Source organism: Erpetoichthys calabaricus, chromosome 16 (assembly GCF_900747795.2).
Source record: "Erpetoichthys calabaricus chromosome 16, fErpCal1.3, whole genome shotgun sequence".
NCBI lineage: Eukaryota > Metazoa > Chordata > Cladistia > Polypteriformes > Polypteridae > Erpetoichthys > Erpetoichthys calabaricus.
In genome coordinates this window covers 91391224-91408908 of record NC_041409.2, presented here as the reverse complement: position 1 = coordinate 91408908, position 17685 = coordinate 91391224, and the positions used below count along the sequence as shown (strand labels likewise).

Below are 17685 nucleotides of genomic sequence, written 5' to 3'. Positions count from 1 at the left end.
CATTAAATTCAGCAGCAGCCGACATTCTGCACATCTTCATCGTACAAGAACGCAAATGGGGATTCCCACCATTTAGAGGAACAGCTATGATTTGAAACTGACAAAAGTAAGAATAAAGCAAACATTTAATGCTCTCAGTATGCTTTTAAGAAGAATATTAAAATATGGCGTGCTATTTTATTTAGGACTGCGAATTTTGTTAAGACACTTCCAACCAAATTAATCAAAACGGGAAACACTTCCTGCTGTCTCCTAAAAGCCAAAGTGCAAACAGTGATAATCTATTGTTGTTGTTTTTAAACAGTAACTAAATATTTTGATGCAATGAGATCTTCTATGCCAAGATAGCAAATTTTCAGCATCACAACCCTAGGCATCTAAACAATATTACTGGATTCAGGGTGTCTGATAAACGCACCGAGTTGTAAATTAGAACAAGGCCTCTCTTTTCCCCTTTTAAAGCTCAATCTTCCCAAATAAATAAAAAAAAAAAATGTAAAAGGAAAAAAAAAAATCTATTATAATTTTATTCTTTACATTTTCTTAAACCGTCAACTGAAAAATAATAAAAACAAGAAACAGGGTGATAGGCCTATATACATGAACACACAAATGAAGTGGAGTAATCCAGTTTAGAACTGAGGAGAGAAATGTGGAGATCACAGTGATGATGAATTCCTGGCAAAGACCTCAGATGGGTTTGGTTGTGGTGTTGTAGACGAGTCTTACAGTGTCTTCTGTTGTCGAAAGTGTGGAGCCATTGGATGACACAGCCTGATGTCGGGGCTGCTCCTTTCTTGACTTCAACAAAAAGTAACCCAGAATAGCAAGAACAATGGCTATAGCAACAGCAAGCAGTATAGCAACAGCAATGATACCTTTCAAAGAAAAAAGAAATGATGATTTCAGAATGGCAAAGGCTGAAATGGAAATTCACTAATAATTAACAGATTTGTCTAATGATTGGCAATGAAAATCAATTGCACATCTACAGGCTTAATTTGTAGTGATGGCTCTGGAAGAAGCTGGGATTAATCATCTTGTAAGTGCAGGGGTAATGAACTGGAATTCTAACAATGGAGAAAAAGTCAGCAATCAACTACCACTGTTTGATTTTAATGTTTGGCTGCTGTAGTACATGCTTTACTTCACACAAATGTAATATTTTACATTTCTTAAATTTAATAACACTACCCTTTCACGCACTGCATTCAACTTAGAATTACCTGACTTAGAGTGATCACCTTCTTGACGTTCAAAAAGTCCTCTTGAAAAAACATCTTTCTCTGGATAAGAGAAATAAAACAAAATGTCATAAGAGACACATTTAAATCATGGCTACCTTGTACAGAGGTTTACAGCACTGGAAATTAACAAACTGATCCACTCCTACTCTTAAGCCTTAGCAACTCTAATCCATTATGTAGTTACTTCAGTTGAGACGCTAGCTACATATTAAAACTTTGTTCTGTAGAGTATCCTACATTTACTCTAGACAAGGTTTATTTAAAGAAAGAGGAAGATATTGTCCTCTGGTTTCAATTGAAAAATTTAAGTGTGAATGCACAGTTAAGCAGTCTGTAAAACTCTTATTGGTTATGAAAAATGTTAAATTACTTTGTAATTCAAAACAAGAAAAGCAAAACACCATGTATATTTTTTTGCAAAAAAAGGGCAATGACTTCGAAAAAGACCCATCCTCATCAGGTAAAGGAATAGAAAAAAAAAAAAAAAGAGGAAATTGGCAATTATTTAACTTATTTTGTTTGAGAAATCAACTCGCAAAACATAATATAAAACTAGAGCTGTAGATTTAATGGCTCTACTAATTTGACATATTATAAAAAGAAAAATTTAATACAAAATGTGTACTGCGACTACACTATAGCAGGCTCATTGGTACAGTTAAGTACAGTGGTACCTCAGTATACATACTTAATCTGTTCCAGATCCTCTGACTTATACCAAACAGGACGTATACCAAACAAATTATTCCCATAAGAAATACAGTGGAACCTCGGATCACGAACGTCTTTGTACGTTGGTGTTACATTCGCCAAACTTTTGCCTCGGTTCACGACCACACACTCGGTATACGAACAAGCCAGTTTCCCTTTCGGATTGTACGTGTTCAGTCTCTCCCTGTGCAGTGAGCAAGAGAGCGCGACACACACACGAGAGAGAGACACACACACAGGCGAGCGAGAGGGCGATGCATAAGGTAGAGAAGGCAGTTAAAGAATGCACTGGGCTTGTTTTTGTTTTCACTTCTGTTTACAGTGATCAGTTCATAATGTGCATTGTTGCAATGTTACTTTTCTTGGTGGTTTATTAAATTACGGATTTTTCAAATGTTCATTTTTTCCCCTGTGCTTAAAACTCATTAAAAAAAAAGTGTTTTTACCGAGCGGTTCGTAGCGCTATAGCGCGAACTATTGCAGTGTTAGTTTTCTCTGTTGTTCAAGGTTTTCTCAGTGTTATTCAATGTTTTTACATTTAGTTTACCATTACGCTGTGCATTCTATGGCTTGTTAATTAACTATATTTGTGCTTAAAAACTTAAAAATTTATATTTATATATTTATATTTAATTTATATATTTATATTTAATTTATATATATATATATATATATTATATATATATATATATATATATTATATATATATATATATATATATTATATATATATATATATATATATATATATATATATATATATATATATATATATATATATATATATTATATATATATATATATATTTACATACAGTTCGTATGGTCTGGAACGGATTAATTGTATTTACATACAATCCTATGGGGGAAATTACTTCGGTTCACAACCAGAGTTTTGGAACGAATTATGGTCGTGAACCAAGGTTCCACTGTAAAGGGAAAATGATGAATCCATTCCCATGAAAAAAAAATCCTATTGTTATTGGCATATTATACATTGATGGGGTTGTATAAAATAATTTAAACACTGCTTAATACTAAAATACATATATACAAAAGCAATTAGATGAAATAAATGAAAATTTAACCTCACTTTACTTTTTAATAACGCCTTTGCTTTTCACAATCATAGATACCGTCGTTCTCGGCATACGGTATGCAGCAGCCATGTCCCGGATACGCATGCCACCTTCATACTTTTCAACAATCAATTCAAATTTACGCGAAAAAAAACACAAAATCACGTGAAAATTCACAGAGTTATAGCGCGGGTTCTTCACCGAATGCTAGCAACTGGCATACTGACGCTTGTGGGCAGTCATGACTTTGTCTCGAGAGAGGTAAACAAGGGTAGCACGCGAAGTTCTAGCACACAAGTCATATTGCAAACAAAGGACGTATACCAAGCAAAATTTTTTGCGCCTCAAACTGGACGTCTATCAAGTTAGACTTATTCCAAAGCGGACGTATACCGAGGTACCACTGTAGTTCTTATTTTGATAACAATACTTGTGTGCTTATTCCTCTGTCAGAATAATACAGTCAAACTTTGGTCTGCGAGTAAATTTTGCAAGACGAGCAAAAATTTTTAATAAATTTTAACTTGATAAACGAGCGAGGTCTTGCAATAATGAGTAGTGTGTGTATATGCTTTGCCTGCCGAGCGTCACGTGATCACAGCTGAGCTGACGGTGGTTCTCTCTCTCTCTCTCTCTCTCGCTGTGAGATTGTGGGTAATTGTCTCCCATGCTCGATCTCGGTCGGCGTGCCTAACTCATATAGTCAACATTCGTACGAGCAGATACTGTTGACTATAACATTGTGACCACTTGTGTGTGCGTAAAGTATTTTTTTTTATTTTGTTTGCGAGCGATGAATCTGTTTTTAACGACAATGCAATGTCATACTTCTGCAAAATTCTCAAAAGGACGCAAAAGCAACAGTCATTGGATCTTTTCCTTGTTAAAAGTCGCCGAAAAAGATTCCAGTGAGCCAACAGACAGCAGTGATTCCATTAGTTAGAGTGAAAGTCGTCCTGCACAATAACCCTCCTCCTCCTCCTCTCGTCTTCCTCACACCAGCCACAATTCTTTTTAAAGGTAAAGTGCCTGTTAATCTGTTTTATGTATTTTTACTTTATATTTTGTATTAATAATTTTTATATGAATATTTTTGGGATGTAGAACGAATCATCCGAGTTTCCATTATTTCTTATGGGGAAATTCGCTTTGATATACAAGTGCTTTGGATTACAAGCACGTTTCCGGAACGAATTATGCTCGCAAATCAAGGCACCACTGTAATCATTTTCTATAAAGCAAAAAAAAAAAAAAAAAAAACAGTATACATTTTTTCCTTACCAGTAACTCCATGACATGCTCTTCTGCAAGTATCAACATCCTGAAAGTTGTTATCATTTCCATCACATCCACCGAAAGTGAATGGATGACAGTCTCGGCTGTAGGGGTCATACCACCATCGTTTGAAGTGTGCACGGCAGGGGCCAGTCAATGGAGGATCTGTGCAGAGAACTGGAACAGAAGAAATCATTACAGCTATAAAGGGCTTCCATAACAACAGTTATAACATAGCACCTTTTTACTTTTTTCATTTTATATACACAAACAAAAGGTGTCACCTGGCCTTGTCCTAGAAATGTTTTAAAACGATGGGCCTTAGTTGTAGTGCCATCGATGAATCGGATGTATCAGAAGTACTACACAACAAACTAAGTACTTTTCTGTATGGCATATTTGTATTTGTTTTTAACAAGGGGCTAATATTATTGGTACACATTATGTTGTACTACTTAAGACTTCGGACCTAGAACTTCAAACACGGAGGCTGTGGGTTCAAATCTTGACACAATGTGACCATAAGCAAGTCACATCATCTGCCTATGGTTCAATTAAAGAGGCAAAAGAAATGTAACCAATTGTATCTCAAATTTTATAAGTCACCTTGCATAAAAGTATCAGTCAAATAATAAGAAAATTGCTAGGTCACTGGAGCTCATGAGCAAAACATTCCTGCAATAGATCAATTCCTGCTTTTCCCAGTGACTTAGCTTTTGATGGCAATTGCAAACCACAATTTTACAGAAAAAAGGTATTCAATTGAAATGGACAATTGATAGAAATAATGTAAAATTTTATCATATTTAGAGGTTTATGGTTTTCTTTTGTTTATGTCATTCACTTATTTGTTTTCATGTTTTTCATCAGTTGTATGTGGTCCCCCTTAAAAGTCCACAGATGTGAATGTACTGTATATGTAAAGAATTTGAGAGCAAGGGAGTGGGGCATCCCTGATCAAAGTAAGCAGACATGCAGGTAAATGTAAACCATTTCGGATGTCGGGGTGGGAATTCCCTTTCAAAGTCTATAGATGCAAATGTAGATTACAACGGCATACTACATGGCAGGCCTGTTCAGTTTAAACTCGCAGCGGCACAGCAGGCTTGCTCTGGACTCAAGGACACCACTTACTCCTTTGCTTCATTCTCCTTTTTGCTTCACGCAAAGCAACACCTATACAAATGGCCACAGTGCCTGGCACCCCCACTGGAGTTTTATAGCACTTGTTAACCATTGACTTTTGGACCTTCCTTGAGCTTTGACCAACTTTCTCTTTCTATTTCACACCTCACTGGACACGCCAAACGTAATCATGTTCCTGTAAAGCACATCACCCCTTCACCATCAGTCATCCATCTACACTATGGGTTAGTGCAGCTGTTTGGGCTCTCAATCACTTAGGCTGTATCCTTTTGTTTATATAAAGCCCACTCCCAGTGCAGCACAAAGCATGCATTTTAAAATAATATTCAAAAATAAAAGAAAATTAGCCAACATGTGCCTTTTTATCTATATTTAAAAATGGAATAGTCCATCAGCCTTTCTTCTTCTTTCGGCTGTTCCTGTTATGGGTTGCCACAGCAGATCATCTTCTTCCATATCTTTGTCGTCATCTTGCTAACCCTAACCCTAACCCATCACCTGCATGTCCTCTCTCACCACATCCATAAACCTCCTCTTAGGCCATCTTCTTTTCCTCTTGCCTGGCATCTCCATTCTTAACATCCTTCTCCCAATATACCCAGCATCTCTCCTCTGCACATGTCCAAACCAACGCAATCTCGCCTCTCTGACTTTATCTCCCAACCGTCCAACTTGAGCTGACCCTCTAATGTCCTCATTCCTAATCCTGTCCATCCTCCTCACACCCAATGCAAATCTTAACATCTTTAACTCTGCCACCTCCAGCTCTGTCTCCTGCTTTCTAGTCAGTGCCACCGTCTGCAACCCATATAACAAAGCTGGTCTCACTATACGTCCTGTAGACCTTCCCTTTCACTCTTGCTGATACCCGTCTGTCACAAATCACTCCTGACACTCTTCTCCACTCACTCCACCCTGCCTACACTCTCTTCTTCATCTCTCTTCCACACTCCCCATTACTCTGTACTGTTGATCACAAGTATTTAAACTCATCCATCTTCACCAACTCTACTCCCTGCATCCTCACCATTCCACTGACCTTCCTCTCAGTCACACAAATGTATTCTGTCTTGTTCCTACTGACCTTCATTCCTCTCCTCTCATATCTCCACCTCTCCAGGGTCTCCTCAACCTGCTCCCTACTATCACAATGTCATCAGCAAACATCACAGTCCACGGGGACTCCTGTCTAATCTCGTCTGTCAACCTGTCCATCACCATTGTAAATAAGAAAGGGCTCAGAGCCGATCCCTGATGTAATCTCACCTCCACCTTAAATGCATTCGTCCATCTGTACAGCCTTTATCTGTTTCAAATGACTGGCTCCTCCTTTTTAATCAAGTTTTAAAATATGTTAAGCCTTTTGTCTCCTACTTTTACTAATCTGTTGATTTAAGGGAATTTCAATATAAATATTGAGGTCCCTAGCTGTTGCTTTGCTGCTGAATTTGTGGAGCTAAGTGAATTGTCGTATTCATAAACTTGGCCACATTTTAAACCTTGCTCTATCTGACGATACTCATGTCATCAATATTACCCAGGTGAGGAACGTTGGCATTTCTGATTTCTGGCATTTCTGATGACAATCTGGTGTTGGCAGGCTTAAAACCCCCAATTCCAAAAACAGTTGGGACACTATAAAATGTAAATAAAAACAGAATGCAATGATTTGCAAATCTCATAAACCTATATTTTATTCACAATATAAGACAGAAAACATATCAAATGTTTAAACTGAGAAAAGGCTCATAAAAGTTTACCACAGTGTAGCATCCCCTCTTCTTTAAACAAGTCTGCAAACATCTGGGAACTGAGGAGACCAGTTGCTGGACTTTTGGGAGGGGAATGCTGTCCCATTCTATTCTGATGTAGGGTCCTAGCTTCTCAACAGTCCTGGGTCTTGTCATATTTTTTGTTTCATGATGCACTAAATGTTTAAAACTGGTGAAAGAATTGCACTGTAGGCAGGCCAGTTCAGCACCCAGACTCTTCTACTACGAAGCCATGCGGTTGTAATAGGTGCAGTATGTGGTTTAGCATTGTCCTGCTGAAATATGCAAGGCCTTCCCTGAAAAAGACATTGCCTGGATGGGAGCATATGTTGCTCTAAAACCTGTATATACCTTTCAACATTGATGGTGCCTTTCCAGGTGTGCAGGCTGCCAACTCCATAGGTGCCAATGCACTACCCTGTATACCTTCAGAGATACAAGGTTTTGAACTGAGCACTGAGCAGAAGCCAGACAGTCCCTCTCCTCTTTAGTCAGGAGGATTCGGTCTCCATGTTTTCCAAAAAGAACCTCAAATTTCAATTTGTCTGACCGCACAACAATTTCCACTTTCCATTTTAAATGAGCTCTGACCCAGATTAGACAGCAGTGTTTCTGGATCATGTTCATGTATGGCTTCTTCTTTGCATGATAAAGTTTTAATCTGCATTTGAGGATGGCATGGTGAACTACCCGATGGCCCGAAGATCACGGGCATCCAATACTGGATTTTTGGCCTTGGCCCTTGCACACGTAAATTTCTCCGGATTCTCAGAATCTTTTGATGATATTATGCACTGTAGATGATGAGATGTTCAAAGTATTTGCAATTTTACATTGAGGAACATTATTCTGAAATTTTTTTTACAGATTGAAATAAAGATGGGCAGAGATTTACCAAAGAGACTTAGCCTCTCTAAGATGCTCTTTTTATGCCCAATCATGCTACTGACCTGTTAATCAGTTGCAAAATTTTACTCCAGCTGTTTCTTTTTAGTGCCACTTACTTGTTGTCCCCATCCTAACTTTTTTGAAACATGTTGCTGCCATCAAATTCAAAATGAGCGGATATTTTTCATGAAATAGTAAAATGTCTCACTTTCAGCATTTGGTGGTTTTTCTGCGTTAATTACTTGTTTTATAGGATAGAAAGAGGTGCAAAAATCTGAACTATGGCTTGTACCATTCAGTGATCACCAGGGATCAGTACTTGGTCCAATGTTATTTCTGTCTTATTTACTGTCCCTGGCTAAACTTCTGTAATCTCCGGACTGCTAATAGTAATTGTGCAGCTCTCATTTGAGTCATGTAATACTTGTGTCATATTCCAGAATGGATGAGTGAGAACTGCTTAGACATGAAAATCAGCAAATAAGAAGCTTTTCTTGTGGACAACCCTAATTAGATAAGATCTAGTATACCTATTGATAGGCATGTAATCCCTCTGTCTACTAGGATTATAAACCTAGGGGACAAAATTGGTTCTACACTTAAATTGCTGAGTAACAAAACTTAATTTTGTGAAACTTCATTCTACTAATTCATGACTTACCCCAAAGTCAAATTCAAATAAAGCGCTGCATGCTTTTATTCAATCTTGCTTTGACTACTGCAATTTTGGGATATGGGGCTTTCCAAAAAGTCTCAAGAGACTACAGTATCTCTAGATATGTATTGCATGTGTGCTTATAAACACAAAGAAATACTTAACCATTTGATATGGCTGTGCCGAGGCTACAGGTCCGCCACGCCCTCGACCCTCTGCAGTTTGCATTCCAGGAGAAGGTGGGAGCGGAGGATGCCATCATCTACATGATACACCGATCCCTCTCTCAATCGGACAGAGGCAGGGTGCTGTAAGAATTATGTTTCTGAACTTCTCTAGCACCTTCAGCACCATCCAACCTCTGCTCCTTAGGGACCAGCTGACAGAGATGGGAGTAGATTCATACCTGGTGGCGTGGATCATGGACTGTCTTACAGACAGACCTCAGTATGTGCGTCTCGGGAACTGCAGGTCCGACATTGTGGTCAGCAGCACAGGAGCGCCGTAGGTGACTGTACTTTCTCCAGTCCTGTTCAGCCTATATACATCAGACTTCCAATACAACTCGGAGTCCTGCCACGTGCAAAATTCGCTGACGACACTGCTATCGTGGGCTGCATAAGGAGTGGGCAGCAGGAGGAGTATAGGAACCTAATCAAGGACTTTGTTAAATGGTTCGACTCAAACCACCTACTACTGAACACCAGCAAAACCAAGGAGCTGGTGGTGGATTTTAGGAGGACCAGGCCCCTCATGGACCCCGTGATCATCAGAGGTGACTGTGTGCAGAGAGTGCAGACCTATAAATACCTGGGAGTGCAGCTGGATGATAAACTGGACTGCCAATACTGATGCTCTGCGCAAGAGAGGACAGAGCTGACTATACTTCCTTAGAAGGCTGGCGTCATTCAACATCTGCAATAAGATGCTGCAGATGTTCTATCAGACGGTTGTAGTGAGCGCCCTCTTCTACGCAGTGGTGTGCTGGGGAGGCAGCATAAAGAAGAAGGACGCCTCACGCCTGGACAAACTGGTGAGGAAGGCAGGCTCTATTGTAGGCACGGAGCTGGACAGTTTGACATCCGTGGCAGAGCGACGGGCGCTGAGCAGACTCCTGTCAATCATAGAGAATCCACTGAACAGGATCATCTCCAGACAGAGGAGCAGCTTCAGTGACAAACTGCTGTCACCGTCCTGCTCCACTGACGGACTGAGGAGATCGTTCCTCCCCCACACTATGCGACTCTTCAATTCCACCCGGGGGGGGTAAACGTTAACATTATACAAAGTTATTGTCTGTCTGTATACCTGCATTGTTATCACTCTTTAATATTGTTTTTTGTATCAGTATGCTGCTGCTGGAGTATGTGAATTTCCCCTTGGGATTAATAAAGTATCTATCTATCTATCTATCTATCTATCTATCTATCTGATACGCCACAGATGAGATTGTGTACTATTTGTGGTTGTGCCCTTTCCATTGCTGGTTCCCAGTTTTGGAACAATGTCTTGTACACCATTCAATTTTGCCCAGAAATAAATTTATTATTGCCCATATATTTATTAAAATCTGCTTATAGAGTTGTAGTGTGACTTGTTCGTATTTTTCGATGATTTTATCATATTTATATTTTGTTTCAGGAACCTTACTGAATTATTTCTTCATTTCTGCTTCTGGCTGTGATATTATACATACTACATAAATAACATTATTATATCCAAGTTGCAACAATATCAGACTCTCCTTATAATAGTAATAGCTTAGACATCTTAAAGGGAGAGCAGCTTACCATGTCCTGAAAAAGAATGAATGCAAGGAACACTGCTCTTACCTTTGTCCTTTTCCACCTGTACATCCAGCAATCGTCCAAATTTATCTCGGACTGGAAAGAATAAAACATGACGATTTACCATGGGTAATGTTAAAGTTCAAAGTTTCACTGTTATTTTGTACTTAAATTATACAGCATGGTGTAGTGACTAAAGGCACTTTAACAGCAAAGCCGCCAGGTTCAAATCCCTGCCTCATGTGCGACTCTGATGCTGGACTAAAATTAATAGAAGCTAAAAGAGCAGAAATAGCAAAACTATAGAAATGTTAGTCATGAGCATGTATTTACAATAAGCAAAATTATATAAAAATCTACTGTAATATGACAAAAATTACATAATAAATAAATGATTTGTTTACAAAGAAAGTACTCAATTGGAAGGCATGGTCACCCTTCCAAAATGCTCTATGATAGCACATTGTAAATTTTAATTTATGAAGAAAGTTTTGTGTGTTTTTAAGTTTTAAAAGAGACTCATTTAAACAAAGTTCAATTTACATTTTCACTATATGAGTAAAGCAAAAGTTTTCTGAAATATGAGCCAGTCATATTGCCCACTTCATTGCCTTCTATCATTTAATTAACATTTGCAAAGGTCTTAGGTTGCACTTTATGAGAGCCACCAACATAGCATAGAGTTTTTTTGTTATTAAATTGAAAATCTCTGTTCTGTTAAAACACAAGCAATAGAAAAGCTCAACTTTGAGAGCTAACAGACTATTATCTTTTAATAAAAAAAAAAATCCACTCTATAAAAAGGCATAAACCACTAACCAAGCAAAACAAGAACAGTTCTGCAGATCACAGTGAGGGGAGAAATTTAAAAATTATATACATCAAAGTGCTTAAGGAAAAGCAAGTCAAAATTTTCCATTTGTATGACATGTCTCATGTCATTAAGAATTAAGATGCATCAGAACTAAGCGAGTTATTTTATACCTGTAGATTTTACAGCAACTTCAACGAGACTGAACAAGTCAGAATTTCATTCAATAAAGACACACGACGGAGAATCCATTTGTAAATTACTACAGAAGTTTCAGAGCACCAGCAGAATTAGTAATGGAGGAAGCCCGCCTGATCCTTACTTGAAGCACATGAAGCCTCGTCAGATCCATCATCACAGTTCTTCTCGCCGTCACACTCGAGGTATTTGTCTATGCAACAGCCATTAGCACATTTGTAATGACTGCCAGTACAGTCGGTCTTGCAATCTATAAGAAACAATTAAGGAGACACTATGTCACAAGATTCAAATTTTCAGCCCGGGAAGTGCAAATACAAAAAAAAAAAAAAAACACTACACTTTTTTATACTGACACTTTTATTCGCCAACCAGGATTACTTACTGCCATGTGAAAAAGATCCACGTCCAGAAGGAGGCTTAACAAGTGAAGCAGCTGTTCGAAGGAAAATATAATCAATTAGTTTCAGTACAATTAAGTTCGTTTCATTCAACATTAAGATTGCGTTAGACGATGTAGAAGCACACCACTCTGTTTTACTGATTACATACAAACATTTAACTGTAACTGTTACTCCATAAGAGTGATATCATGTGTTACTATACTTTAAAGAGTTGAAAGCAAGCTTTACCAGTGACTCCATCACATGCATTTTTACAGTCGTCCTCTTTCAAATAATTGTTCTTGTTCTCTCTGCACCCCCCAAAATTGAAGGGTTGACATTGCTGAGACTCCACATTGTAATACCAGCGCTTGAAAGATCCACGACATGGACCGGTCTTCCTTGGAGCCAAACAGTGACCTACAAAGAACACAGGTTTAAACAAAATCATGAAATAGCGGGGAGGTTTGTTTGGAATACACACACATAACGCAACTGCATAAATTATGAAATAACACTTGATTTTTTTCCACATGTACTATTTCAGTGTGACAGTTTTTCCTCATGCTGTAAAGATGTATAATTGATATTTAAATATTTTGACTCACTATGATCAAATTTGTAAGCAGAAGGCAGTTGAATAATTATGATGGTTATCTTAAAAGATAAAATTGACTGCTGTATATGTTAAATTCCTCATTTACCGCATACCCAATGTGAGGTTGCAGGGGCACCAGTCTTAGTAGTGAGGCCCAAACATCCTTTTCCCCCAGCCACATTTGCCAACTCGTACCGTGGGATCCCCAAGGCATTCCCAGGGCATCTGTGAGATATAATTCTCGCAGTTAGCCCTGGGTCTTTCCAGGGGTCTCCTCCCAGCTGGTCATGCCAATAAAACCTCCACAGGGAAGCATCTGTATAAGATGCTTAAACTACCTCAATTGGCTCCTCTCAATGAGGAAGGTCAGCAGCTCCACTCCAACCTTCTCGCTCCACTCCAACCTTCTCACAGATGTCTGCACCTCTCACCCTATCTCTGTGGAAGAACCCAGCCACTCTGTGGAGAAAGCTAATTTTGACCGCTTGTACCTACGATCTCATTCTTTAAAGTCATTACCCAAAGCTCATGACCATTGGCGAGGGTAGGGACATAGATCGAGTGGTAAAGCCAAGAGCTTCGTCTTCTGACTCGGCTCCCTCTTCAGTATAGCACCCAGATAACTGTGCTCGCCACCCCGATTTGTCCGTCGATCTCACGTGCTACACATGTACACTTCTGTATATAAACACAATGCACAACAGTCACTTACATGTGATACAGACTTTCTGGATTACAAATGATAAAAGTGAAATTTCTTTAGTACCTAAACAAGAAACTAGCATGAAGGCCAGTGGTGTAAACATCTAAAATGCAAAACAGTGAAACTAAAGACAGTCAGAATTACAAGGTAAATACTGTGAATAAAATAATAAAACAAAAGGAGTTAAGATGATCAAGACAAGTGTTCTAAAATCAATAATAAAATGAAGCATTTTATCTCATCAGCTTGTTTATCAACACAAAATATAAAAGCACCAGAGTCTGTAAAGGATAAATACAAAATTAACTGGGGGGAAAAATTTAAAGTGTTCACCAAATGAAAAGAAAATTTTGGAGAATACTAATACTTAGAAAATGAAAATGCGTTATTATGCTATTTAGTATGAGCACGAAAGGTTTCTTTCAGAGGTGCTTATTGTTAGAAGTATACACTACCACAACTCCTAATCACATTGTGCTTGGAATTTGTTTTTATGGTAAAAAGACACAGTGGACCAAAAATAAATAAATAAATAAATAAGCTTTATCTCAGTTTCCAATATTTTAACATACTAGGGGGGCTCTGCCCCCTGCTCACTACACTTGCCAACCCCCAGGTTTGGTCCTGTGGAAATACAATTTAAAGTGTGTTTTTTTTATTGGGAACAGCTACATACGCATTATGTTCACTTTTGATAATGCAACATATAACTGGCCGTGAGTGAATATCGTTTCAATAAACATTAAGACTTTTCTGATAAAACAATCTACTTATGAAAGTGGGAATATCCACAGCCGATGTAGCAGGTGACATTGTTCAAGAAGCTGCAGATTTCTGGCCATTATGGATTGCGCGTCATTGTAAGAAATAAATCTGGCCAACCGATAGTTCTGGATATTGCCATTGCATCGTGATATAACTGTTGCAATGCTCTTGGACTACCTTGATAGGAGGACGGTAATATTACTGCTGTACCTATTTTGAATTTGTCTGAACTATCGATATTTGAATTTTGAACGTGATCAATGAGACCTTGCATATGTTCCGTTCTAAGTTTAACATGATTCGATTTAATAAAGAAGAGAGGATTAGCTGCAACTTTTAAATACGCATTAATAATGCAATGTCACAATAGGCGTCGAGATGATAGAAGTGGGTTAAATACATGGGAACGTAGTGATAATTTTGACCCGAAATATTGTGTGGGTGTTATTCATTTTGCTGAATGCGTCTGTTTCATATTGTACAACCATCCTGTTTCGCCATCTGGGAAAAGCAAAAGTAAAGGGTCAGCGTGTGGCGATGTATTTGACATAAGTGGCGAAGCATGCTTTGCCTTTGGATATACACAAATATCTATTCTGTCTTTGATATCTCCATCTTTCGAAAGTATTAAATCGCTGATAATTCGTCACATGTGGGTTTATTATAAACGCGACTGTGATCTGTCGGATTCATATAGACATCCAAGAAAATGTCTTTGTGTGTTGCTGGTAAATCTTCTGTAAAGTGCGATAAGTTTGGACATATGGATTTGTATCCATTATTGGCTATATAATATCTATTACGTCGGATCGTTTAACTGTTTCGATGCTATGTTGCATCGCTTCTCCGTGATCATAAAGATAAAAACACAATTTGGTCAGGTGTTTTTTTTTTCCAAAACGAAACTTGTTGTAGCTGTAATTGTTGCGGGAACACAGATTCTCATAACGTATATTTTCCACTATTGAGTAAATCAACGTTTTGTGCATTGAATGATGCTAACGCAAAAAACGATTATTGTAGAAACGTATATTTTGCCTGTAGTGTTTGTCGATTTCACTTTCACCAAACAACAAATCTTTTAATTCTTGCGGATAGGCCTCTTCGTTGGGAAGCAGCAGTACTTTTCCCTGATGGCAACATGAATTAGACGATCTACAAGTCTCCGACTCAGACTTTAAAGCCTTACAATATCTACATACTTCCAACATATCACCTATGTCCATACATTCAATCTCTATTTTATTTATTGTTATTAATTTTATTGTAATCATTCCATACAAATAGATTTATAACAAAAAAGAATTGAAGACAAATCAAACCCCACCCTTGAGAAGGAGAGCTTAGCCAAAGGAGAATTTCTTAGGGCTTTTTAATAAGGCAACAATAAACAAAAGAAAGGAAGAAATATATATAGGTAAAAAAAAATGGAGAAGGGAAATAAATGTGGTTATAGTTATTTCTCTTATTCTAAAATAATATTGATTAGATCCTGCCAGGTTTTGAAAAAATTCTGTACAGATCCTCTAACTGAGAATTAGATTTTTTCCAATTTCAAATAATATAAAACATCGGTTTCCCACTGACTTATCAGAGGAGAGTTAGGATTCTTCCAATTTAACAGAATAAGTCTGCGTGCCAAAAGTGTAGTGAATGCAATCACCGTTTGCTTGTCCTTCTCCACTTCAAGTCCGTCTGGAAGAACACCGAACACAGCTGTTAATGGGTTAAATTTGATCTCTTTTTGCTGTTCCGTTATTTCACCAAGTAATAATTTCCTTTTGTTTGCACGAATGCGATCTGTACTGTCTTGTTGTTGACCTTTTCGAATTTTAGTACTGTCATATTTTTGAACTTGCTCTGCGTGTGTATGGCACCAACGTTTTTGAACGTCTTTATGAAGTACTACTGTGTCTTTTACTCTTTGTCTTTTATTTCTGACCCCATTTGGACCTGCAAGGTTTTCAATTCCACTTATAACGGGCTGATTATTACTTTCCTTGCCTAGGTCACCATCTCACATGAACATGCTTCCAATGGATCTCACTATAACGTGACTTGACCGTGTCGCGGGAAATGAAAGGGTCTCTGCCTCTCTGAAGTGTCTCTCTTCAGAACATCACGTCTCGTCGCAAGATTTTTTTTTTTTATAATAGAGATGATGTACAGCTTGTGCCTTCCTCCGTCTTATATGTATCTGTTCACTTTTGTTTTAAAACAGCCCATAATTAAAATTATAAAGTAACTTTTCACTGTGCATTTTTGACTTTTTCCATACATTTGCTAATTGTACCTCTAAAATATACAGATTTGAAGTCTTATTTCTGAATACGCTACAGAAAAGGATTTGACTAAAAATATCCATCCATCCATTTTCCAACCCGCTGAACCTGCATTTAAACAAATAAAGCAGACTTGAACAAAATCAGTGTACTTGGCATTAATCCACTGATGGAAATCAAACAGGACATTTTCCAACGTTGCTCCTTTTGCTCCTCTGCTACTGGCATTACCTCTTACTAAAGCACCCAGTATTGGATAATATTTTGACAAGCTCACAAACACTCATTTCTTAACTACATACGAAACGGAAGTCATTCAACATTAAAAACAAACTGTTAAGGAGAACAAACGTCATCAATTATGTTTTATTTATTATGCATTTCTTTCTGAGGTGGCTTTAAATAATAATAATAATAATTCTTTGCGTCCTGCGGTGGGTTGGCACCCTGCCCAGGATTGTTTCCTGCCTTGTGCCCTGTGTTGGCTGGGATTGGCTCCAGCAGACCCCCGTGACCCTGTGTTCGGATTCAGCGGGTTGGAAAATGGATGGATGGATAATTCTTTGCATTTATATAAAGCTTTTCTCACTACTCAAAGTGCTCAGCAATTGCAGGTTAAGGGCTTTGCTCAATGGCCCAACAGAGCAGAGTCTCTATTGGCATTTACGGGATTTGAACCTGCAACCTTCCGATTGCCAGTGCAGATCCCTAGCCTCAGAGCCACCACTCCGGCTTTGGGAACATTAAGCAATTAGTATAAGCTTTACTGGCTAGTTTTAAAAAATGGCTAAGTAATTCCTGGTTAGAGAACAAGTCAAATCATTGAAATATTTTTGTCAGGTGTATACGTAGCTTTGAATACCTTAATATTAAAACATTACAATTTTAAGCTTACTTATAATGCAACAAACCTTTTCATTATTTACTCAATAATAAATCAGTATTTAAAACTGCAATACTAGAAAAGTCACAATGTAAACAAAAAAAAAATTATATCAGACTGTTTGCTTTTTGGTGATAAAATCTTATCTGAATGTATTTACATCTCAATGCAAATAAAGAGATCTGCCTCTAGACAAATACAAGTATACAGAGAAGGCATTCTTAACTAATACAGCCTTACGTTCCTTATCTCAGCCCTCATTCTACTAACTGATATCTTGGTTAAAACGTCAGTCCATATTTCATTATGAACAAATGAGAGACCGCAAATATAGCGTTAGCAGGCAGAAGCAGGGAATCAAGCATACAATTAATAACATAACTGTTAGCGGATACATGAACCAGTGGCTATATTGTATACATAATAAAAATGAACTTAATTGTTGGAGAGTCTAACAGAAGATAGAACTTAAAAATGTCTGAAGTTGCCCTAAAAACCTATGAG

At 37.9% G+C, this 17685-nt stretch overlaps 1 protein-coding gene across 4 annotated transcripts in view; it reads right to left on the bottom strand.

The window, feature by feature from the left end:
• Window positions 1–202: 202 nt before the first annotated feature.
• spint1a (serine peptidase inhibitor, Kunitz type 1 a) overlaps window positions 203–17685 on the bottom strand; it is a 54850-nt gene continuing 37367 nt past the window's right edge. For all 4 annotated transcript variants that reach the window (XM_028821273.2, XM_051919822.1, XM_028821271.2 and 1 more), the window contains exons 5-11: window positions 12200–12370; window positions 11953–12003; window positions 11692–11817; window positions 10604–10654; window positions 4317–4487; window positions 1227–1286; window positions 203–878 (exon numbers count right to left, since the gene is read on the bottom strand). In XM_028821273.2, the coding sequence (XP_028677106.1) occupies window positions 691–878; window positions 1227–1286; window positions 4317–4487; window positions 10604–10654; window positions 11692–11817; window positions 11953–12003; window positions 12200–12370 (818 nt within the window). In that variant the 3' untranslated portion in view covers window positions 203–690. The remainder of the gene's footprint in view (window positions 879–1226; window positions 1287–4316; window positions 4488–10603; window positions 10655–11691; window positions 11818–11952; window positions 12004–12199; window positions 12371–17685) is intronic.